General features: G+C 42.5%; 1 protein-coding gene across 3 annotated transcripts in view; it reads left to right on the forward strand.

Moving 5' to 3' along the window:
• Positions 1 to 26,005, forward strand: part of eps15l1a (epidermal growth factor receptor pathway substrate 15-like 1a) — a 492,163-nt gene that overhangs the window by 96,075 nt on the left and 370,083 nt on the right. For 2 of the 3 annotated variants that reach the window (XM_063032447.1, XM_063032449.1), the window contains exons 6-7: positions 12,463 to 12,528; positions 24,824 to 24,949. In XM_063032447.1, the coding sequence (XP_062888517.1) occupies positions 12,463 to 12,528; positions 24,824 to 24,949 (192 nt within the window). The remainder of the gene's footprint in view (positions 1 to 12,462; positions 12,529 to 24,823; positions 24,950 to 26,005) is intronic. The other variant, XM_063032448.1, reaches the window with a different exon arrangement.

A 26,005-nucleotide genomic window follows, 5' to 3' on the forward strand; every position in this document is an offset into this window, starting at 1 on the left:
TGTCTAACCAATCTTACCAATCTCGAGTTTTTCGAACAAGTTTCCAGGAAAGTGGATGTTGCCTACATGGACTTCAGCAAGGCATTTAACAAGGTCTACATGGGAGGTTGGTCAAGAAGTTTCAGTTGCTGGGCATTCAAAATGAGGTAGTAAATTGGATTAGACAATGGCTTTTTGGGACTAGCCAGAGAGTGATAGATGGTTGCCTCTCTGACTGGAGGCCTGTGACAAGTGGAGCACTGCAGGGTTTCGTGTTGGGCCCGTTGTTGTTTGTCACTCATATCAACGTTCTAGACAATAATGTAGTTAACTGGATCAGCAAAAGTGCGAAGTGTTTTGGTAGGACCAATCAGGGTAGGTCTTACACAGTGAACATAGGGTACTGAGGAGTGTAGTAGAACAAAGGGATCTGAGAATACAGGTCCTAAAGTAATTGAAAGTGGCATCACAGGTAGATAGGGCCGTAAAGGAAGCCTTGGGGCACATTGGCTTCTCAGGAGAACAGGATTTGGGATGTTGAAGTGGTAAAGATGTTGATGAGGCCTAATTTGGCGTATTGCGTGCAGTTTTGGTCACCTACCTATGGGAAAGATGTAAATAAGGTTGAAAGAGTACAGATGAAGTTTACAAGGATTTTGCCAGGTCAGGAGGACCTGAGTTATAAGGTAAGGTTGAATAAGTTAGGACTTTATCCTTAGAACATAGAAAATTGAGAGGAGATTTGATAGAGGCATGCAAAATTATGAGGGGTATAGATGGGGTAAATGCAAGTGGGCTTTTTCCGCCAAGATTGGGTGGGACTACAATCAGAGGCCATGGGTTAAGGGTGAAAGGTGAATAGTTTAAGGAGAACGTGAAGGGAAACTTCTTCACTGAGGGTCTTCACTGGTGCGCTATTAAATTTTAGCATAACTTTCTTGCTTTAGTACCCTATTAACAAATCAGTGGTTTACTGACTTTTTAAATGGACATTTCTAACTTAACATGACACTTCCAAAAAAATTTGTTGCGGCACTTTTACTAGATCTTTTTCAAAACTCTGTTTTGCTTGTTATTCTTTCTTTAAAAAACTGTACTTCTCTGGGTTAGCTTTTATCTGCTATGATTGATCATTTTGCCAGATTGTGTTCCTGGTCTGTTAATATTCTCCCAGTTTCCAAATTTTTTTTCATCCGTTAGAACATAGACCAGTACAGCACTGTGTAGGCCTTACAGCCCATGATGTTGTACCGACCTTTTAACCAAAAACAACCTAGGCCTTCCTTTCCACAATGATCTCCATGTTTTTTGTTTATTCATGTGCTTATCTAAGCGTTTCTTAAATATCCCTAATGCCTTTGGCTCTACCATCCCTGGGCAGAGCGTTCCATTCACTTACCATTCTCCATGTAAAATAAAAATACCTCTGAAATCCACCCCTCGACTTTCCTCTAATCATTTTAAGTGTATGACCTCTCATATTAGCCATTGCCTCCCTGGGAAAAAGGTGCTGGCTGTCCACTCTGTCTATGCTTCTTATCATCTTATACACCTCTGTCAACTCACCTCTCATCCTCCACTCCACAGAAAAAAGCTCTGGCTTAGCTCAAACTTCCCTCATAAAACATGCTGTCTAATCCTGGCAGCATTCTGTTAGATCTCCTCTGCACTCTCTCAAAACATTCCACATCCTTCCTATAATGAGCTGACCAGAATTGAACACAATGCTCCAAGTGAGCTCCAACTTGAACTGCAGCATTACCTTTTGCTCTTGAACTCAATCCCCTGACTATTGAAGGATAACAAACCATACAGCATCTTTATCACCCTATCAACATCTGTGGCAACTTGTGATTGGACCCCAAGATCCCTCTATTCCTTAGCACTGCTAGGTATCCTTTGTACTCTGCTATCAAGTTCGACCTTCTAAAGTGTATCACTTTGCACTTTTCTGGTTTGAACTCTGTCACTTCTCAGCCCAGCTCTGCATTCTGCCAATGTCCCATTGTAACCTACAATAAGCTTCTACACTATCCATAATGCCACCAATCTTCCTGTCACCTGCATGCTCTATTTCCTCATCCAAGTTATTTATAAAATTCACAAAGAGCAGGGGTCCCAGAACAGATCCCGATAGAACACTGCTAGTCGCCAGACTCCCGGCAGAATACCTTCCACCTTCTGCTTCCTGTGGGCAAGCCAATTCCGAATCCACACAGCCAAGTTTCCCTGGATCGCATGCCTCCTGACTTTGAATATCCTAGCATGGAGAACCTTATCAAACACCCGACCAAAATCTATACACACCACATACTTCACTCTACCTGCTTCAACTTGTTTTGTTACTTGCTCAAAAAGGAAAATAAAGCTCGTAAGGCACCATCTGCCCCTCCCAAACCAATGCTGAATATCCCTAATCAGACAATGCTTCTCTAAATGCTTGTAAACCCTGTCTCTAACAGTTCTCTCCAATAGTTTTGCCATTACTGATGTAAGACTCACAGGTCTATAATTCCCAGGATTGCCTCTGTTACCTTCTTTGAACAAAGCAATAACATTTACCATCCTCCAACCTTTTGGTACTTCTCCTGTGGTCAGTGAGGAGGCAAAGATCATCACCAATGGTGCAACAATAGTAACCTGCGGTTTATCCCATCTTGCCCCAGCGACATATCTATCCTAATGTTTTTCAAAAGTTCCAGCACATTCAGTTTCTTAATTTCACCATGTTCCGGCACATTGGTCTGTCCTATGCTGACCTCACATTTGTCAAGGTCTCTCTAACAGGTGAATATAGAAGCAGGTATTCATTAAGGTCCTCTCCTACCTCCTCTGGCTCCAAGCATGTTCCTCTTTTATCATCAGGCCCTCACTCTAGTCACTCTCCTGTTCTTCACATACGTGTAGAATGTTTTGGGGTTTTCCTTAATCGTATTCACCAAAGCCTCCTCATTTCCTCTTCCAGCTCTCCTATATCTCTTCTTAAGGTTCCTTCCTGGGTACCTTATAACTGTCGAGAGCCTGTCTGATCTTTGCTGCCTAAAGCTTAAGTATTCTTCCTTCTTCCTCTTGATGTGTTGTTCCACATGTCTTGTCAACCACGATTCCTTCACTCTGCCATCCCTTCTCTGCTTCACTGGGACAAACCTATCCAGAACCCTATCAGTACTTGGAACTATGATGTTGTGGGCATTACAGAGACTTGATTGAGAGATGGGACTGGAATGGGTATCTAATGAGCCAGGGTTTCGATGTTTAGAAAAGATAGAGAGGTAAAAGAGAAGGGAATTGCACGACTAATCAGGGAAATATCACAGCTACATTCAGAGGTGACATAATGGAGGGCCCATCCACTGATATATGGGTATGGGGTGTCAGGGAGGGGTACCACCTCTGGTGGGGGAACATGTCACATCCTTTTCAAGACTGTTAATCTGCCTTTGGTCCCCACCTGACTCTCAGCTCTCACTTGTGGCTCCTCGTAGCTATTTGCATGTGACAGCGGCCACACCCGGGGCAACGGCTTTGACAAGCCGGCTAAACCAGGTGAGGGTAGCCGATGGGTCTCAAACCCTCGGTGAGATAGGGAGATGTCTATCTCAGCATGTGAAGACAGACTCCGGCGGACTGAGCGGACGAGACCAATGGAAGGTCCAACGGTCAAGAAGGCGGTCTCTGCAAGTGTCATTGAACTTGTAGAGCACGACAAGACACGTAGGATATCCTGGTAATCCACTGCGCCTAGTCCCATCTCCAGCCGTCTCGACTCTGTCTTGCTACTGGATCCAGATGGGAATTGAGAAGAGAGAATGAGGCTGATGCTGCGCGACTCTCCCTCACTTAAATCCAAATAATGCGCTGGTCTCGACACCATCAATGGTGTCCAGGTCTTCATCGACGGCGATGATGGACGAACATAATATGAGTAGTAATCAAAAATAGGGGGGGGTGCATTCCAATGAGGTTGTACTACGGACTCCCCTGTAGCCACCGGGATATTGAGGAACAGATATGCAGGCAGAGAAAGGAAAAGTGGAAAAACAATAGGGAGGCCAGGCAGCAAAAAAATACAGTCGACATTTCGGACTGTCACCTGGCTTGCTGAGTTCCTCCAGCATTTAGTGTGTGTTGCTTTGATTTCTAGCATCTGCAGATTTTCTCTTTGTGAAAAACAATCGGATTATTGGGGGACTTCAACTTCCCTAATAGAAACTAGAACTTTCTTAGTGTAAGAGGTTTAGATGGGGCAGTATTTGTTAGTTGCATCCTCGAGGGTTTCTTCAGTAGATTTCAATAGGTACATTTAATGTCAAAGAAGTGTATACAATATACATCCTGAAATTATTTTTCTTTGCAAACATCCACGAAAACAGAGGAGTGCCCCAAAGAATGAATGACAGTTAAACGCTAGAACCCCAAAGTCCCCCCCCAGCTCCCCCTCCCGCCAGCAAAAAAGCATCTGTGCCCTCCACCGAGCACTCAAACATGCAGCAAAGAGGCAATAAAGACACAGACTTGCAGTACCCCAAAGACTACTCATTCACCTGTTAATTCGACTACCACAGGCTCTTTCTCTCTCCCCCTAATAAGGGAAAAAGAGGTGTTCCCATTTCACAGTGATAGGGGAGACATAACAAACAACTCGCAGATTTATGATGTTAAAAGCCTGTTGTGTTGCTTTTTCCGAGCTCTGTGCCATTGTGTTGCTTTTTCTGAGCTCTGCGCCCAGCGAATTGTCCCCAGGAAGGCTCAGGTCTCTGGATACGCGTGCTGCTCCCGATGTTCCTTGTTCTTCCGCCTCGAACACCTCTCTCGCTAGTCAGGGTTACCGGCCTAGAATCAGCCCGTCTCCAAAGCCACAAAAATCTGATGGATGGAGCCTAGATGTTTGGTGAAGCAGAACAAGCAGGATATCCCAGTGGCCACCCATTTTAATTCCACTTCCCATTCCCAATCTGATATGTTCATTCATGGCCTCCTCCACAGCTGGGATAAGGCCACACTTAGATTGGAGAAACAACACCTGGCCCTACGCCTCCTGCCTCACTACCAATCAGGGCCCTAAACAGTCCTTCCAGGTGAGGCAACACTTCACCTGTGAACTTGTTGGGGTCATATACTGTGTTCAGTGCTCCCGGTGTGGCCTCCTGTATATTGGTGAGACCTGATATAGATTGGGAGACCGCTTTGCTGAGTACGTACGCTCTGTCCACCAGAAAAAGCAGGATCTCCCAGTGGCTACCCATTTTAATTCCACTTCCAATCCCATTCCGATATGTCCATCCACTGCCTCCTCCACTGTCATGATGAAGCCACACTTAGGTTGGAGGAACAGCACCTTATATGCCATTTGGGTCGCCTCCAACCTGATGGCATGAATATCGATTTCTCAAACTTTCAGTAATGCCTCTACCCCTTCCCATTCTCTTTTTCCTCTCTCACCTTCTCTCCTTGCCCGTCCTTCGCCTCCCTCTGGTGTTCCTCCCCCCTTTTCTTTCTTCCACAGCCTTCTGTCTCTTTCACCACTCAATTTCCTAGCTCTTTGCTTCATCCCTCCCACTTCAGGTTTCACCTATTGCCTAGTGTTTCCCTCTCCCCTCCCCCATCTTTCAAACCTTCTCAGTTTTTTTTTTCCAGTCCTGCCAAAGGGTTTTGGCCCAAAATGTCAACTGTACTTTTTTCCATAGACACTGTCTGGCCTGATGAGTTCCTCCAGCAGTTCGTGTGTGTTGCTCAGATTTCCAGCATCTGTAGACTTTCTCTTGTTTGTGATTTAACTAGGGAGAGAGTAGGACCACTCAAGGATAAAGGGAGGTACATTTTCTTGGATGCAGAGGATGTAGGTAAGTTCCTTCATGAGTACTTCACACATCAGTATTTACCAAGGAGAAGGTCATGGAGGATAGGGAGATTGGTGCCGAGCGTGTTGATAATGCTGGGACATTTTGAGGTAAAGGAGGAGGTCGTGATGCGTCTCTTAAAGAGCATTAAGGTGGATAAGTCCCCAGGCCTGATCGATATACCCCAGGTTACTGAGAGAAGCAAAAGAAGAAATTGTTTTGTGCCCTCTCTAGCCACAGATGGGGTCCCAAAAGATTGGTGAGTAGCTAGTGTTCCATTATTCAAGAAGGATACCAGGGATAATGCTGGAAACTGTAGACCAGTGAGTCTCATGTCAGTGGCAGTTACTGGAAAGAAGTCTTAGAATTTATAGGATTTGGAAAACATGACTAATTAGGGAGAGCCAGCATGTCTTTATTCGGGTTAAGTTGTGGCTTAATAACTTGATTGAATTTTTTGACAAGGTGACAAGGGTGGTTGATGAAGGTAGAGCTGTGGATGTAATTGCATGGATTTTAAAGGCATTTGACAAGGTCCCTCATGGGAGGCTCATCCAGAAGATTAAGATGCATGAGATCTATGGTGAATTGCGCATTTGGATTCAGTACTGGCTTGCCCATAGAAGGCAGGGACTTATTCTAGCTGGAGGTCTGTGATTAGTGGTGTTTTGCAGGGATCTGTATTGTGACCTCTGTTGTTTGTGATATGTATAAATGACCTGGGTGAAAATGTGGATGGATTGGTTACTACGTTTGCAGATGATACTAAGATTTGGGGATAACAAGAAGACTGGTGACAAATGCACTGGGAGATAGATCATTTGCTGATATGGGCAGAGAACTGGCAAGACCCCTAAGGTTGCTGATGAAAAGGGGATCTTGGGGTCCAAGTTCATAGCTCCCTGAAAGTAGTAATTGATTCATAGGGTGGTTAAGAATGCATATAGCATGCTTGGCTTTATTACTTGAGGTATTGAGTTCAAAATTCAAGAAATTATTTTGCAGCTTTATAAAATTCTAGTTAGGCCCTACCTGGAGTTTTGCATGCAGTCTGGTTGCGCTGTTATAGGAAGGATGTTGAGAGTACAGGAGAGGGTACAGAAGAGGTTTACCAGGGTGCTGCCTGGATTAGAGGGCCCGTGCTATAATGAGACATATGAGGGGTGTTTTTTTTTGCACAGAGAATGGTGGGTTTCTGGAATGTGCTGCCTGTGCTGGTGGTAGAGGCAGATGCATTAGGGACGTTTATGAAACGTTTAGGTAGGCACATGAATGGTGAAGAAAATAGAAGGATATGGGCATTGTGTATTTAGAAAGAATTAGTTTAGTTGGCCAGTTGATTACTAATTTAATTGGTTCAGCACAACATTGTAGGTTGAAGGGCCTGTTCCTGTGCTGTACTGTTCTATGTTCTAACCCTATGCCAGTGATCCCTAAATGGCCATAACATTTCTGTTGTACAATTTCCTGAGAACTTCTGTCCCCAGTTTACACCCCAGGTTCCTGCCTAATAGTAACATAATTAATCCTCACCCAATTAAATACTTTCCCATACCATCTGCTCCTATCCTTGTCCAAGGTTGTGCTATAGGTCAGGGAGTTATGGTCATTGTCTTCAAAACGCATTCTCACTGAGAAATCTGTCACCTGAGCAGGCTCATTCACTTGTTCTTGATCCAGTATGGTGTCTCTTTAGTCAGCTTGTCCACGTAATTGTGTCAGGAATCCTTCCTGGATACACCTAACAAATTCTGCCCCATCTAAACCTTTTGCACCAACGAGGTGCCAGTCAATATTATCAAAGTTGAAATGATCCGTGATACCAGCCACATTATTTTTGCATGATCTGCTCCTCATTGTCCCTGTTGCTATTGGGGGGCCTATAGAATACTCCCAATAGAGTGATTGCTCCCTCTGGTTTCTTACTTCCACCCATGGCAATTCAGAAGATGAACCCACCATGGTGTGATGCCTTTGATACTATTGCTGATTAGCAGTGCCACTCTCCTGCATCTTCTGCCTTCCTCTCTGACCATTTGAAGCATGTAAACCACAGAACATCCAGCAGCCATTCCTGCCCCTGTGACAGCCACAGCAGCTTTGTACTGACCATAATATTGTAGCTTCAAGTGCTGATCCATGTTCTTTAATTTCATCACTCTTGTTCCTGATATTTCTTGCATTAAAGTAAGCATGTTTCATCCCATTCAACTGGCTACATTCTGCCCTATCCAGTGCCTATCCTTCCTCAAGTTTCTCTACACATTGCATCTACCTTTACACAAACTGCTCCATCATCTGACTTGTGACTCTAGCTCCTATCCCTCTGCCAACCTAGTTTAAACCCTCCCCAACAGCACTAGCACACCTTCCTGCAAGGAAGTTGGTTCAGAGTAACCCATCCCTTTTGTAAAGGTCATACCTTCCCCAGCAGAGGTACCAATAATCCATGACCCTCTCCCCTGCACCAGTTCTTCAGCAACACATTCGTCTGCCATATCATCTTATTCTTAGCCCCATTGGTGCAGGTATCAAGCCCAAAATTACTACTTTTCAAGGACCTGCTTTTTAGCTTCCTTTCAGACGTCCTATATTTACTCTTTAGATATCATGCAAAAGGAGCACACCATTGCCCTGGGTTCCATTCTTGCTGCTCTACCTTTGCTTTAAAATTGCTTTGTATATCCAAGACCAGGTCATTAACTGTAGTGGTAGTTAATAGATTATTCCTACGCCATTTAGCCACTCTCATATGGGAGGAGTTCACATACTGTACATACAGAGTTATCAAGTTGGTTGAATATCTTGCATGCTTGCGGATAAGGTTATGGAGTACTTGGTGATACAGGACAAGATAGGACAAATTCAGCATGGTTTCCTTAAGAGAAAATCTTGCTGATGAACCTGTTGGAATTCTTTGAGGAGATTACAAGTAGGATAGATGAAGTGGATGCAGTGGATGTTGTATATTTGGAGTTCTAGAAGACCTTTGACAAGATGCCACACATGAGCCTGCTTACCAAGTTAAGAGCCCATGGTATTACAGGAAAGTTACTGGCGTGGTTAGAGCATTGGCTGACCGGTGGCAGCGAGTGGGAATAAAATGATCCTTTTCTGGTTGGCTGCCGGTGACTAGTGGTGTTCCACTGTGGTTAGTGTTGGAACTACTTTTTTATGCTATATATCAACAATTTAGTTGATGGAATAGATGGCTTTGTTGCCAAGTTTACAGATGCTAAGTAGATTGGTGGAGGGGCAGGTAGTGTTGAGGAAACAGATAGCTGCAGAAGGACTTAGATAGATTAGGAGAATGGGTAAGAAAGTGGCAAATGAAATACAATATTGGAAAATGCATGGTCATGGACTTGGTAGTGCAGAATATTTTCTAAATGGGGAGAAAATCCTAAATCTGAGATGCAAAGGGATTTGGGAGTCCCTGTGCAAAACACCCAAAGGTTAACTTGCAGGTTGAGTCGGTGGTGATGAAGGCAAATGCAGTATTAGCATTCATTTCAAGCGGTCTAGAATACTAGAGCAGGGATGTGATGCTGAGGCTGTATAAGGCACTGGTGAGGCCTCACCTTGAGTATTCTGAACAGTTTTGGGCTCTCATTTAGGACAGATGTGCTGGCATTAGAGAGGTTTCAGAGGAGGTTCACAAGTATGATTCCAGGAATGAAACGGTTATCATATGAAGAACAGTTGATGGCTCTGGATCTGTCCTCACTAGAACTTAGAAGGATGAAACTTTCGGAATGTTGAACGGCCTAGACAGAGTAAATGTGGAAAGGATGTGGATGAACCTGTTGGAATTCTTTGAGCAGATTACATGTAGGACAGATAAAGGGGATGCAGTGGATGTTGTATATTTGGATTTTCAGATGCCTTTGACAAGGTGCCACACATGATGCTGCTTACCAAGTTAAGAGCCAATGGTAGTACAGGAAAGTTACTGGCATGTTTAGAACATTGGCTGATTGGTAGGAGGCAGTGAGTGGGAATAAAAGGATCCTTTTCTGGTTGACTGCCAGTGACTAGTAGTGTTCTGCAGGGGTCAGTGTTGGGACTGCTCTTTACGCTGTTTATAAATGATTAGTGGATATTGAACTTTTTACTGTTGGACTTCGGCCACATTCCACCGTGATACAACACTTGGCGGCACGGGAGGTCTTTCCTGCTTATGGCCATCGAACGTGCAGCTCCTCCCGTGGAGGGTCAGATACCCTGAGCCAATAGGCTGGTCCTGGACTTATTTTCCATCTGGCATAGTTTGCATTTTGTTGTTTGATTGTTGGGGGGTTTTGTATTGCTATATTTATGTGGTATTCTTGGTTGGTGTGGCTGTAATGAAACCAAATTTCCCTTGGGATTAATAAAGTGTATCTATCTATCTATCTATCTCTCTATCTATCTATCTAGATGATGGAGTAGGTGGCTTTGTTGCCAAGTTGCAGATGATACGAAAATTGGTGGAGGGGGCAGGTAGTGTTGAGGAAACGGGAAGGCTGCTGAAAGATTTAGATAGATTAGGAGAATGGGCAAGGGAGTGGCAAGTGAAATACAATGTTGGAAAATGCATGGTCATGCACTTTGGTAGTAGAAATAAATGTATGGATTTAGTAAATCTAGTAGATAAATTTTACTCACCTGTCTCTGCAAATGTCCTGAATAGTGTGAAGTTTACATCTACAGATATGCTGGGCTATCTGCACCACTTTCTGCGGAGTCCTGTGATTGAGGGAAGTTCAGTTCCCATACCAGGTAGTGATGCAGCCAGTCAGGATGCTCTCAATTGTGCCCCTGTAGAAAGTCCTTATACCAAACTTCTTCAACCATCTGAGGTGAAAGAGGCACTTATGTGCTTTTTTCACCACACAGCCGGTATGTATAGACCACGTGAGATCCATGGTGATGTGTATGCCGAGGAACTTAAACTGTTCACCCTCTCCGTCCCAGATCCATTGATATCTCCATTCCACAACCAGCTCCTTTGTTTTTGTGACATTGAGAGAGATTTTTTTTTGCTTGACCACACTGTGTCAGGGTGATGACTTCTTCTCTGTAGGCTGCCTCGTTATTATTTGAGATAAGGCCAATCAATGTAGTATCGTCAACAAATTTATTTAGCATGTTGGAGCTGTGGGTGGCGACACAGTCATGAGTATACAGAGAGTAAAGGAGGGGCTTAGGGCATAGCCCTGAGGGTCAGAGGGGTGGAGGTGAGGGAGCGCACTCTTACCACCTGCACCAATGCACTGTTAACATTCATTTCAAGAGAATTTGAATATAAAAGCAAGGATGTAATGCTGAGGCTTTATAAGGTGAGCAGTTTGGAGTCCATTGGAGAGAGTCCAGAAGAGGCTTACGAGAATGATCCCAGGAAGAAAGGGTTAACTAAAGTATGAGTAGTGTTTGAAGGTTCCACAAATGTACTCGCTGGATTTGAGAAGAATGATGGAGCATCTCATTGTAACCTATCAAACATTGAAGGACCTAGATAGAGTGGACATGGTGAGGATGTTTCCTGTAGTGAGGGAGCCACAGCCACAGCCACAACCTCAGTATACAAGGGCGCCTCTTTAGGCAGAGATGAGGAATTTCTTTAGCCTGAGGTTTGTGAATATGTGGAATTCATTGCCACATATGGCTGTTGGGGCCAAGTCATTGGGTAGATTCAAAGTGGAGATTGAAAAGTTCCTGATTTGTAAGGGCATCAAATGTTACAGGAAGAAGACTGCAGAATGGGGTTGAGAGGTATAATAAATCAGCCATGATGGATTGGCGGAGCAGACTTGATGGACGGTATGGTCTAATTCTGCTTCTATGACCTATGGTTTTGTGATTTTATTGAAAGGTGGGGCAGGCTTGAAGGCTCCAGTAGGTTACACCCACTCCAGTTCTTTCATTTCTCTTCAGTATTCTTTCTTTCCTGATAAAGAATAAAGGAGTGGCACGGTAGCATAGTGGTTCGTACAGTGCCTTACAGTACAGGCGACTGGGGTTCAATTCCTTCCGCTGCCTGTAAGGAGTGCTCCCTGTGACTGCATGGGTTTCCTCCCGCAGTCCAAACACTGGTAGGTTAATTAGTCTTTGTAAATTGGCCCATGTTTAGGCTAGGTTTAAATCAGAATTGCCAGGTGGCATGGTTCAAAGGGCCGGAAAGGCCTACTCCACAGTATATCTCAATAAATCAACAAACCAATAAATACATAAATAACCAAAGCCTATTATCCTTAGTACCTTCATATAAATTAATACTTCCTCTATTAATATCCAAATGTGGTGCTCAGTTATTAATTGCTTCAGCTGTACCAAAACTTCAAGTCAATTTATGTGTAATATCCTGTGGAACAGGAGTATCACTGTTCTAAGTATGATCATTCAATTATGATTTGTTGCTGGACTTCACTGGGCTATTTTAATTAGTTGTTGGTCAGTCATGATTTATTAATGAGTTTGGATGCTTACTGTCATGTATGAGTTTGTTGCATAATTAAAAGTAACCTCTGCAGCAATTTTCAGTTTTCATGGCTGGTTCTTTGGACATGCTAGTGCTTGAATGTGTGACTTAATGAAAGGTTTCAGTCTTGGAACTTTATGTTCTTTGTTTACTAATGACTTACCTTTTGTTTTATTTTGGCAGCATGACAGCAGCAGTCCCTTATTAATAACACCCTCTCCCTCTTCAGATGTGCACTGGGCTGTAAGGGTGAGTTGGGTAACTGACCATACAATTTTGGTTGATTTGAATGGGTTAGATTTTATAGAGCAGAAAACCAGTCCGGATTAGATGCGTCGTTAGTAGCTTTTGGTAATGGACCTATTAGAAAATAACTCTTCTTAACTGTATTGCTAATAAGAAATGACTGGTACGCAGCTGTTCCAGCTTGACATCTGTTAAAAGATCTCAGTGAGGAGAAATAGAGCAGTGTAATAGTGTAGAGAGAGTTCTGTAATAAGGTTGGAATGAATAAGAAAACTTTGTTCTACATTTTGGGAATATGCGATCATAATGCTAGGTGTCTGATGCAAATTCAAAGAGTGCTGTGCTTGTGGAACCAGTTCATGGATGGCATGAGTCAGTTAGGGTTCAAAGGTCCAATTTAATGTCAGAGAAATGTATATGATATACATCCTGAAATGCTTTTTCTTCAGTTAGGTCTGTATCTGTGATTTTCATTACCTTCCTCTCTTTTTCTTGATGGGGTGGAATAACATTGTATGAAGTCAGATTTTCAAAATTCATACCAAAAAAGACTTAAAGCTAATCTGATTAAGGTTTATGGATCCTTTCATTCCTGGGATCATTCTCGTAAGGTTTATGGATAAGGTTTATGGATGGTTTATGGAAAATCCCAAACTATGTGTAACTAGTTTTAAGTTAGTTACTCCAATTGCTCATTAATCAGATAAAGAAACTTTTTTTTAAACTTCTACTCAGATTGTTTAAAATTTAAGGCCTTGTTACCTGAGAGAAAGGTTCTAGTTTAAAGGCTTCTGTGTACACGAGGAGGGTAAGAAAAATGGAAGTGAAGACAGCAATGAAGTATTTAGAGTTAGCATTGTGTATGGATTCAGAAACCTACATAACCATCCCATTTTTCTATCCATGTGCCTATCTAAAAGATGCATAAATGCCTCTATTGCAGCTTCCTCTGCCACGACCCCTGGCAGGGCATTCCCATGCACCCATCACTCTGTAAAGAATTTACTTCTGACATGCAAAGTCTAAACACACATTGATATTGGATCTCTTCTTGGCAAATAGATCATAAGTTGGATGGAGACATAACCATTTCAATGCTTTGGTTTAACGTTTAAAGGCAATACATAGGGTGCTGAAGTGAGTAGCAATGAGACAGAGAAAGGAGAATTGTCATTTAGAGTAAATTTAAAAATTTATAAAATCACAAGCTCTCAATCAGGTAGGTATTTGGCTTATTTAGCTGGAAAGAAAAATGCCTCTCAGACTATGGCTTCAATTAGGGATGGGACAGGAGCCCTCACAAGTAATTCTAAAATGATTAATGTTGTGTTTAAGAATTTTTATTCTAAACTGTATCAATCTGAGTAATGTAGTGATGGACAGTCTAGGATGGAGTCCTTTTTCAGGAACTTAGATCTCCTAGAAATTTCTTCTGAGCAAGGGTCCCTCCTCAATGCTCCGTTATCTATACATGAGATACAGGAAGCTGTGAGAGAGCTCCAAAGTGGGAAGGCCCCTGGTCTTAATTCCATAAAGAGTTCACAGGGTTATTATCAGAGCCTATGCTAAACATGTTCAATCATGCATTTAATTGTGGTCTCCTCCCACCATCATTAAGAAGCTAATATCTCCCTAATTCTTAAGAAAGGAAAGAGCCCTGAAGATTGTGCCTCCTACAGGCCTATTTCATTGTTAAATGTTGACTTAAAAATCTTATCTAAAACCTTAGCATTGCGATAGGAAACTGTGTATCCTTCCTCATAAAAGAGGATCAAACGGGTTTCGTAAAAGGCCGTAGATCATCTAACAATATCAGAAGATTACTTAATGTGATTCAGGCATGTCAACAACAGGCAGTGGACGCTTGGTGGTTTCCTTAGATGCAGAAAAAGCCTTTGATTGTGTCGAATGGCCGAATCTTTTTTTCACTTTAGGATGATTGGGTTTGGGCAATAATTTTATTAAGTGGGTGAAAGTTCTTTATAATGACCCTTGGCTGCGATTCTCACTGATAATGTTAGGTCGGATAATTTTAGTATTCTGAGGGGCAACCGGCAGGGCTGCCCTTTATCACCACTACCTTTCAGACTAGTGATTGAGCTATTGGCTGAGGCTATTTGGTGAGAGCCCAAAATATCTGCTCCAGACATAGAACTAAAGTCACATAAAATTACATTGTATGCGGATGATGTTCTAATTTTCTTATCAAACCTTGCTATATCAGTGCACCACCTTATACAATGTATCAATTCATTTAGCGCCTTTTCAGGTTATAAAATCAACTTTACTAAATCAGAGGCTATGCCTCTGGGGAATCTGCAGCAGGTACCCGACACTCGGTGTTTTCCCCTTTAAATGGTCGCAGACAGGTTTTGTTTACTTTGGCATTTTTATCACACCTATGTTTGATCAATTGTTCAAAGCTAACTTTACACAGTTATTTGACAAAATCAAACAGGATCTTGAGTGATGGAGCACTCTTCCCATTTCTTGGCTTAGCCGAATATCCTTGCTCAAAATGAACATTTTTCCTCGTCTGCTCTACCCAATACGAATGATTCCAGTCATTTTTACCCAACAAATACTAAAAAAAAATAAATGTCTGGTTTGTTTCTTTCATCTAGAACAAAACTAGAGCCTGTATTAAAATGTCTAAGTTTCAGCTTCCCAGTAGTCTATTTTCCAGTCATCAAAAAATATCAGTTAAGTTCCTTTTTATCTTATGCGGTTGACTGGGTTTGCAGGGACCCCTCCTCAATTTGGCTAGACATTGAAGCTTCACAAGCAAAATGCCCTCTTACTAATTTGCTTTTCCTCAATAAGATGAAACTAGTTAAGGAATATTGTCGCAATCCAATAACAATTAATACAGTCAAGGCTTGGAAGGCGGTGCGACAAATTGTGGGCAACGCAGCGAAAATATCACCCTTCACTCCAATAACCGGCAGTTCAGATTTTCAGCCTGGCATAATGGATTCTGGATTTAAACTTTGGATTTCTAAGGGTATTTTCCATCTAGGAGATTTGTTTGATGAAGGAACGATGATGTCTTTTAGTCAAATAGTACAGAAATTTAACATACCCAACAAGGATCTCTTTCGTTTCTTTCAGATAAGAGATTATATACAGAAAAAGAATCACTGTTAACTGATTTCTATAGTTCTGACATAGAAAAGAGGGTGTTTTGTTCTAAGGGTGAAGTCTCTATTAGTACTTTTTACAGCATCCTGAAGGAATGTTGTTGTGGAGAGGCTGAGCAGTTGGGAAGGGTCTGGGAGGAAGAGCTGGGAGCAGAAATTACAGCTGAAACATTGGAAGATATCTGTGATAATGCAAAGAAGATTTCAGTTTGTAATAGAACTAAAGCATTGCAACTCAAAATTCTGCATAGAGCCCATCTGACTCCAGATCGTCTCTTGAAATTTACGACGGGTGTTTCTCCAATGTGTTCTAAATGTAAAGTAAATACTGGAACTTTCACCCACTGTTTTTGGACTTCTTTAGATTAGATTAGATTATGAGGACATGCTGCCCTCTTTTATTGTCATTTAGTAATGCATGCATTAAGAAATGATACAATGTTCCTCCAGTGTGATATCACAGAAACACAAGACAGACCAAGACTGAAAAACTGACAAAAGCCATATAGTTATAACATATAGTTACAACAGTGCAAGCAATACTGTAATTAGATAGAAGAACAGACCATGGGCATGGTTAAAAAATTCTCAAAGTCTCTCAAAAGTCCCAACGCAGACGGTAGGAGGAAGAAAACTCTCCCTGCCATGAGCTTCCAGCGCCGCAAACTTGCCGATGCAGCATCCTGGAAGCACCTGACCAGAGTCCGACTCTGAGTCCGTCCGAAAACTTCGAGCCTCCGACCAGCCCTCCGACACCGAGCATCGAGCACCATCTCTGCTGAGCGCTTCGACCCCAGCCCGGGCCGCCAGCAACAGGCAAAGCCAAGGATTTGGGGCCTTCCCTCCAGAGATTTTCGATTGCACATTAGCAGTGGCAGCGAACCGGGCATTTCAGAAGTTTCTCTAGATGTTCCTCCGTTCTTCTCACATCCATCTCCGTCAAATCAGGATTGTGCACGGCCTCTATTTAACAAATACAGCCCATCTGACTCCAGATCATCTTTCGAAATTTAAGTTGGGGGGGGGATTCTCCAATGTGTTCTAAATGTAAAGTAAATATTGGAACTTTCACCCACTGTTTTTGGACTTGTCCCAAACTTCAGACATACTGGAGTGATAACTTGGGTGAAATGGAAAAGATTCTGAAGTTAGAGCTTGAACTGGACCCAGTGTCTTTTCTCTTAGGCTTACTCAGCAGTCGTATTATTAATGCACATCAGAAAAAACCTTTTAACATCCTGACTTTTTGTGCGAGGAAGAACATTTTACTTTGTTGGATATCCGATAAGGCCCCTGGACTTTTTGGTTGGTGTAAATTAATCATGGAATACATTCCTTTGGACTTTTTGACATGTATGGTACACTCAAAAACAAATAGTCTTCATGAAACATGGCAACCTTTTCTGCAGTAAACCTGTCTGCTATACTAATAAGGGCTTTTCTGCAGTAAACCTGTTGGCTATACTAATAAGGGCTTTTGTATAGGATGTTGTGGTGATGTCTATATTTTGATGGAAGTGTTCTGCTACCTGATATCCGTGAGGGGAAGAAATGTAAATGTAAGTGTATCTGGAAATTGAAAGTTTTGTTATGCTGAGCTAAAAAAAATAAGAATATGAAAAAAAATCTCAAACTCTCTGAGGCTGACATGAAAGCATCCTTCAGGAGGAAGAACCCATGGAAAGCAGCTGGCTCAGACGAGGTATCTGCTGAAGTCCTGTGCTGATCAACTGTTTGGGGTATTCGCCGATATCTCTTGCGTAGGCAGTCTGAGGTACCTAACTTTTTCGGGCAGGCTTCAATTATGCTGGTACCTAAGAAGAACGTGGTAACCTGCCTCAAAGACTTATCATCTAGTATCACTTACTCCAGGTTTCCCAACCTGGGGTCCTAGGGCCCCTCGGTTAATGGTTGGGCTCCATGGCATAAAAAAAGTTGGGAACCCCTGACTTACTTACATCCTATGTGATGTAGTGCTTTGAGAGCTTGGTGATGAAGCCTATTAACTCCTGCTTGAGAAGTGAAGTGGATTTGCCGACCGTCACAACAGGTCAACAGCAGATACTATTTTATTGGCTCTTCACTCAACCCTGGAACATCTGGACAATGAAGGATGCTCTTTATTGACTACAGCTTGAATTCAATACTATCATCCCCTCAAAACTGATCAGTAAGCTTCAAGACCAAGGCCTTAATACCTCTGTGCAATTAGATCTTCAACTTTCTCACTTGCACACCCCAGTCAGTTTGGATTGGCAACAACATCTCCTCCATGATCTCCATCAGCACCGGTGCACCACAAGGGTGTATGCTTAACCTTCTGCTTTACTTGCTTTATACATATGACTGTCAGGTTAGGCACAGCTACAATGCCATATTTAAGTTTGCTGACAACACCACTGCGAGAGGCCGAATCAAGCTGGTGACAAATCAGCATATAGGAGAGAGACTGAAAATCTGGGTGAATGAGGCCACAAAAATAATCTCTCACTGAATATCAGCAAGACCCAGAACCTGATTATTGATTTCAGGAGGAGAAAACCAGAGGTCCATGAGCCAATCCTCATTGGGGGAATCAGAGGTGGAGAGGGTCAGCAATTTAAAATCCCTTGGTGTCATCACTTCAGAGGATCAGTCCTGAGTCCAGCATTTAAGTGCCATTATGAAGAAAGCATGACAGAGCCTCTACTTTCTTAGCAGCTTGCAAAGATGCAGCATGTCATCTAAAACTTTGACAGTCTTCTTTAGATGTGTGGTGGAGAGTATATTGGCTGGTTGTATCATGGCCGGGAATGAAAACACCAATGTCCTTGAATGGAAAACTCTACAAAAAAATGGCCCAGTTCATCATGGGTAAAGCCCTCTCCACCATTGAGCATACCTATACGGATCACATTTGCAGAAAACCATCATCTGTTGTCAAGGACATCCACCATCCAGGCTATGCTCTCTTCTTGCTTCTGCCATCAGGAAGAAGGTACAACAGCTTGAGGACCTACACCACCAGGTACAGAGACAGTAATTACTCCTCGACCATCAGGTTCTTCAACCAGAGGGGTAACTTCAGTCATCTTCACTTGCCCATCACGGAACTGTTCCCACAACCTGTGAACTCACTTTCAAGGACACTTCATCTCAAGTTCTTTATATTTATTTATTATTATTCTTTCTTTATTTTCTCCTTTGTTTTTGTTTTTACATATTGGTTGCTTGTCTATCCTGTTGAGTGCAATCTTTCATTGATTCTATCGTGTTTCTTGTATTTTCTGTGAATGTCTGCAAGAAAATTAATCTCAGGGCTGTATGATGACATATATATACTTTGATAATAAATTTACTTTGAACTTTGAAGAATGATTTAAACAGTACCAATGATTGTGGGTAGAGCTTTTTTTTATTGTCCTATCTTTAAGGAAAATAAGTAAACACGTAATTATTATAGTTACATCAATGAGAGATGATGATTGGTGAGAACAGGACAGAAGAGAAGAAAATATTGATTACCGAAGAATATGTTCAGCTAAGAAATGTCTCATTCCTTTTATTGAAATATGAGAGATGATAAGAAGTAAGATAAAGATGGAGCAGATGCTAAAGTCCTGCTTTGAAGGAAGGTTGGCTTCAATATCGTAGAACATGTGGCAAAAGTAGATTGGGAGCAGCTATTGATATGGAGTGAGGAATTAAACACTGGAGGAGATTTTTGAAGTTCTACTTGACATTTGACTATCTTTTTGAAAATACTCTGAGCATACTAATGAGTAAGTGAAGCATTGATTGCCAAGTTTTGCATTGCCTCTGGAGACTATAGGGATATTCTTTTGTTTTAACCACTACACTACAGAAGAGGTAACATTACATGTATTATAAAGACCATAAGACTGAGGAGCAGAATTAGTCCATTTGGCCCATCAAGTCTGCTCTGCCATTCAATCATGGCTATTCCTTTTTTCCCCCCTACCTCAGCCCCACCTCCAGCATTTTCCCCATAACCTTTGATGCCATGACCAATCATGAACCTATCCGTCTCTGCCTTAAATACATCCAATGACCTGGCCTCCACAGCAGCCTGTGGTAACAAATTCCACAAATTTACCACCCTCTGGCGAAAGAAATTTCTCTGCATCCCTGTTTTAAATGGATACCCTTCTATCCTGAGGCTGTGCCCTCTTGTTCCAGACTCCCCCACCATGGGAAACATCTACTCTGTCTAGGCCTTTCAACATTTGAAAGGTTTCAATGAGGTCCTCCCCCTTATCCTTCTAAATTCACACCCAGAGCCATCAAATATTCCGTATACAATAACCTTTTCCTTCTTGGAATCATCCTTGTGACCCTGCTCTGAACACTCCAATGCCAGCACATCTTTCCTTAGATAAGGAGACCAAGCTGTTCACAGTACTCTAGACGAGGCCTCACCACTGCCTTATAGAGCCTCAGCATCACAACTGTGCTCTTATATTCTAAAACTCTTGAAATGAATGTTAACATTGCATTTCTCTTCTTCACCACTGACTCAACTTGTAAATTAACCTTTGCATCTCAGGTTTTTGCATTTTTCTCCACATTTAGAAAATAGTCTGCACATTTATCTCCTCTACCAAAGTACATGACTGTGCATTTTCCACATTGTATTTCATTTTCCACTTTTTTGTTCATTCTCCTAATCTGTTTAAGTCCTTCTGTGGTAGAAACATAGAAACATAGAAAATAGGTGCAGGAGTAGGCCATTCGGGCCATAGCCACTGAACTGGCCTCAACTGTTTCCTGTGACAGAGAATTCCACAGATTCACCATGCTCTGTGTGAAGAAGTTTTTCCTAATCTCGGTCCTAAAAGGCTTCCCCTTTATCCTCAAACTGTGACCCCTCGTTCTGGACTTCCTCAACATCGGGAACAATCTTCCTGCATCTAGCCTGTCCAATCCCTTTGGGATTTTATATGTTTCAATAAGATCCCCCCTCAATCTTCTAAATTCCAACGAATATAAGCCTAGTCGATGCCGTCTTTCATCATATGGAAGTCCTGCCATCCCAGGAATCAATCTGGTGAACCTTCTTTGTACTCCCTCTATGGCAAGGATGTCTTTCCTCAGATTAGGGGACCAGAACTGTATTCTTGTTTCCTCAACACTACTTGCCTCTCTGCCAATCTTTGTATCATCTGCAAACTTGGCAACAAAGCCATCTATTCCATCATCTAAATCATTGATATACAGCACAAAAAGAAGTGGTTCCAACATCGGAACACTACTAGTTACTGGCAGCCAAGTGGAAAAGAATCCTTTTAATTCCACTTGCTGCCTCCTACAATCAGCCAATAGTATAAACATGCTGGAAACCTTCCTGTAATACCATGGGCTTTTAACTTGGTAAGCAGCCTCATGTGTGGCACCTTATCAAAGGCCTTGTGAAAATCCAGATTTATAGCATCTACTGCATTTCCTTTATCGATCCTACTTGAGTCTCCTTAAAGAATTCCAACAAGTTTGGCAGGCAAGATTTTCCCTTAAGGAAACCATGCTGACTTTGTCCTATCTTGTCCTGTGTCACCAAGTACTCCATAACCTCATCCTTAACAATTGATTCCCAACATCTTCCCAACCGCTGAGGTCAGGCTAACTGGCCTATAATTTCCTTTCTGCTGCCTTTCTCATTTCTTGAAGAGTGGAGTGACAATTGCAAATTTCCAGTCCTGCAGAACCATGTCAGAGTCCAGTGATTCCTGAAAGAGCATTACCAATGCCTCCTCAATCTCTACCGCTACCTCTTTCAGAATCCTAAGGTGCAGTTTATCTGGTCTGGGTGATATATATACCTTTAGGTCTTTCAGCTTTTTGAGCACCTTTTCCGTTGTAATAGTAACGGCACTCACTTCTCTTCCCTCACACTCTTCAACACCTGACGCGCTGTTAGTGTCTTCCACAGTGAAGACTCAAGCAAAAGTACTCATTTAGTTCATTGCCATCTCCTTGTCCGTCATTATAATTTCTCCATCCTCATTTTCTAGCAGTCCTATTTCAACTCACATCTCTTAATTTTTATAAGTATGCAACTATATGAAAAAGCCTTTTCTGTCCTCCTTGATATTGTTTGCTAGTTTGCTTTTCCCTCCTAATGATTGTTTTAGCTGCTTTCTGTAGATTTTTAAAAGCTTTCAATCCTCTATCTTCCTGCTAATATTTTGTTATATGCAACACACATCAAAGTTGCTGGTGAACGCAGCAGGCCAGGCAACATCTCTAGGAAGAGGTACAGTCGATGTTTCAGGCCGAGACCCTTTGTCAGGACTAATTGAAGGAAGAGCTAGTAAGAGATTTGAAAGTGGGAGGGGGAGGGATGGAGCCAAGAGCTGGACAGGTGATTGGCAAAAGGGATATGAGAGGATCATGGGACAGGAGGCCCAGGGAGAAGGAAAAGGGTGGGGGGGGGACCCAGAGGATGGGCAAGGGGTATAGTCAGAAGGAGAAAGAATGTGTGTATATAAATTAATAATGGATGGGGTGCGAGGGGGGAGGTGGGGCATTAGTGGAAGTTAGAGAAGTCAATGTTCATGCCATCAGGTTGGAGGCTACCCAGATGGAATATAAGGTGTTGTTCCTTCAACTTGAGTGTGGCTTCATCTTTACATTAGAGGAGGCCGTGGATAGACATATCAGAATGGGAATGGGATGTGGAATTAAAATGTGTGGCCACTGGGAGATCCTGCTTTCTCTGGCGGACAGAGCATAGGTGTTCAGCAAAACGATCTCCCAGTCTGCATCGGGTCTCGCCAATATATAGAAGCCCACATTGGGAGCACTGGACGCAGTATATCACCCTAGCCGACTCACAGGTGAAGTGTTGCCTCACCTGGAAGGACTGTCTGGGGCCCTGAATATTGTTGTATGCCCTCTTTTGTATATAATGCCCTCTTTTGCTTTCACATTAGCTTTGACTTCCGTTGTCAGCCACAGTTGTGCTATTTTGCTATTTGAGTATTTCTTTGTTTTTGGAATGCATCTATCCTGCACCTTCATCGTTTTTCCCAGAAACTCGAGACATTGCTGTCTGCTGTCACCCCTGCCAGAACCTCCTTCCAATTTACTTTGGCCAGCTCCTTTCTCAAACCACTATAATTTCCTTTACTCCATGAAATACTGTTATTGCAGACTTTACTTTCTCTCTGTCAAATTTCAAGTTGAACTCAATCATATTGTGATCACTGCCTCCTAAGGATTTTTTTTTTACCTTAAACTCCCTAATCACCTCTGGTTTATTACATAACACCCAATCCAGTATAGCCAATCCCCTAGGGAGCTTAATGACAGACTGCTCTAAAAAGTCATCTCGTAGGCATTCAACAAATTCACTCGCTTAAGATCCATTACCAGCATGATTTTTCCAATCTACTTGTATGTTAGTCTTCCATGACTATCATAACATTGCCCTCTTGACGCACCCTATCCATTTCCCATTGTAATCTGCAGTCCACATCCTAGCTACTATATATAACTGCCACCAGGGTCCTTTTACCTTTGCAGTTTCTTAACTCAACCCACAAGGATTCAACATCTTCCAATCTTATGTCACATCTTTCTACAGTTTTGATGCCATTCTTTACCAGCAGAGCCATGCCATTTCCTCTGCCTACCTTCCTATCCCTCCGATACAATATATAACATTGGATATTCAGCTCCCAACTACAACCATCCTTCAGCCATGGTTCAGTGATGGCCACAACATCAAATCTGACAATCTGTAAAAGTACAAGAAGATCATCCACCTTATTTCTTATAGTCTGTGCATTGAGGTATAACACCTTGAATACGGTATTTGCTATCCTTTTTGATTCTGCATCCCTAATGCACTGATACTCACACTGCTGACAGCAATTTTATCCTATCATCTGCCTGCCCTTCCTGACAGTCTGACCGCACTCTATCTTGGCTTTTTTTAATCATCCGTCCTATCCTGACTCTCTTCACTCCACTTCCCATGCCCCTGCCAAATAAGTTTAAACCTTCCCCAACAGTTCTAAAAAAATACTTCCTGTGAGAATATTGGTCCCTCTCAGGTTCAGGTGCTACCCATCCCCTTTGTACAGGTCATACCTCCCCTAGAAGAGATCCCAATGATCCAAGAACCTGAAGCCCTGCTCCCTGCATCAGCTCTTGGCCACACACTTATCTGCCAAATTATCCTGTTTCTATCCTCACTGGCACGTGGCACAGGTAACAATCCAGAAAATACTACCCTGGAAGCCCTGTTTCTCAGCTTTATGCCTAGCTCTCAAGATTCTCTCTTCAGGACCTCTTTGCTTTTCCTTCTTATGTCATTGGTCCCAATATGTACAAAGATATCTGGCTGCCCCCCCGCCCGCACCAAAATGCAGTAGACACAATCAGAGGCCTCCCTGACCTTGGCACCTGCGAGGCAACATATCATCCAGGTGTCTCACTCACGTCCACAGAATCTCCTGTCTGTTACTCTTACTATCAAGTCCTCTATCACGACCGCTCCCTTCTCCCTCTCTCCTTTCTGCACCCTGGACCAATGCTCAGTGCCAGTAATCTGATCTCCGCAGCATTCCCCCGTTCCCCACAACAGTATCCAAAATGGTATACTTATTTTTGAGGGGAATGGGCCCAGGGGAGCTCTGTACATTGAAGAAGTTGATGAAGTTAGAATGAAACCACATCAAGAGAAGAAAATAAAGAGATTTGGTGATCAATTATGGAGAATAAAACTGGCTTTTGAAAAAGGTGAAGATAAACTGTCAACAATGTGGAAATTTAAGAGGAAGCTATATAACATTGAATGTTAATGAAATGTCATAGTTGAAAACTAACTGAACTGTACAGGGTGTAGTTGTAACATCAAAATGTTTTAAGAGTTTAGAAAGTGCCTAACAAAACATAGTAACTCTAGCATAGCCGTGGTAGATTAATGTCTCATCCCTTTTATTGAAATGTGAGAGATAATATGAGATATAATAAAAATGGAGCAGAAATTTAATTCCTGCATTGGGGGAAGGTTGACTTCAGTATCATAGAGCAAGAGGCAAAATATCCATGCTGGATATTAATTATGGAATTAACTTTCAAGACTAGTATTGGAATGAATATTTTAAATATTACCTTAATATTAAGTGCAACTATCCTTATCTCCTCTTCAATAGCCTGAAGAAAAAGCCAAATTCGATGGAATTTTTGAAAGCTTGTCCCCAATCAATGGCCTCCTATCCGGTGACAAGGTCAAACCTGTGTTGATAAACTCAAACTTACCTCTTGATGTCTTGGGAAGGGTGAGCATGATATTGTATATTTCTACCAACTTTTTCACTGTGACTGTAGTTTTGATATTGCATTTGTTAAAATAAATACTTTTGAATGTTACTGTTTCAGTCAATACATTGTTCAAAGACTGATTTTTAAAACCAGAACATCTTGTGAAGTGGCACAGCAGCTGGGCTGCTTGCTTTTTGAGAAGAGGACCCCAAACAGACCTTTGATGTTTAATTAGTATGAAAAATGTGGGAAATAGCATATGATGTAGCATCTGTGAAGAGAAAACCAAAGATAGTGTCTTAGATAATGACCTCTGGTGAAAAACCACCTTCATGTTTGGTAACATACATCAAGGTTGCTGGTGAACGCAGCAGGCCAATCTGTAGGAAGAGGTGCAGTCGACGTTTCAGGCTGAGACCCTTCGTCAGGACTAACTGAAGGAAGAGTGAGTAAGGGATTTGAAAGTAGGAGGGGGAGGGGGAGATCCAAAATGATAGGAGAAGACAGGAGGGGGAGGGATAGAGCCAAGAGCTGGACAGGTGATAGGCAAAAGGGGATACGAGAGGATCATGGGACAGGAGGTCCGGGAAGAAAGACAAGGGGGGGGTGTTGACCCAGAGGATGGGCAAGAGGTATATTCAGAGGGACAGAGGGAGAAAAAGGAGAGTGAGAGAAAGAATGTGTGCATAAAAATGAGTAACAGATGGGGTACGAGGGGGAGGTGGGGCTTTAGCGGAAGTTAGACAAGTCGATGTTCATGCCATCAGGTTGGAGGCTACCCAGACGGAATATAAGGTGTTGTTCCTCCAACCTGAGTGTGGCTTTATCTTTACAGTAGAGGAGGCCGTGGATAGACATGTCAGAATGGGAATGGGATGTGGAATTAAAATGTGTGGCCACTGGGAGATTCTGCTTTCTCTGGCGGACAGAGCGTAGATGTTCAGCAAAGCGGTCTCCCAGTCTGCGTCGGGTCTCGCCAATATATAAAAGGCCACATCGGGAGCACCGGACGCAGTAAATCACCCCAGTCGACTCACAAGTGAAGTGATGCCTCACCTGGAAGGACTGTTTGG

Source organism: Mobula hypostoma, chromosome 24 (genome assembly GCF_963921235.1).
Source record: "Mobula hypostoma chromosome 24, sMobHyp1.1, whole genome shotgun sequence".
In the NCBI taxonomy this organism is placed as follows: domain Eukaryota; kingdom Metazoa; phylum Chordata; class Chondrichthyes; order Myliobatiformes; family Myliobatidae; genus Mobula; species Mobula hypostoma.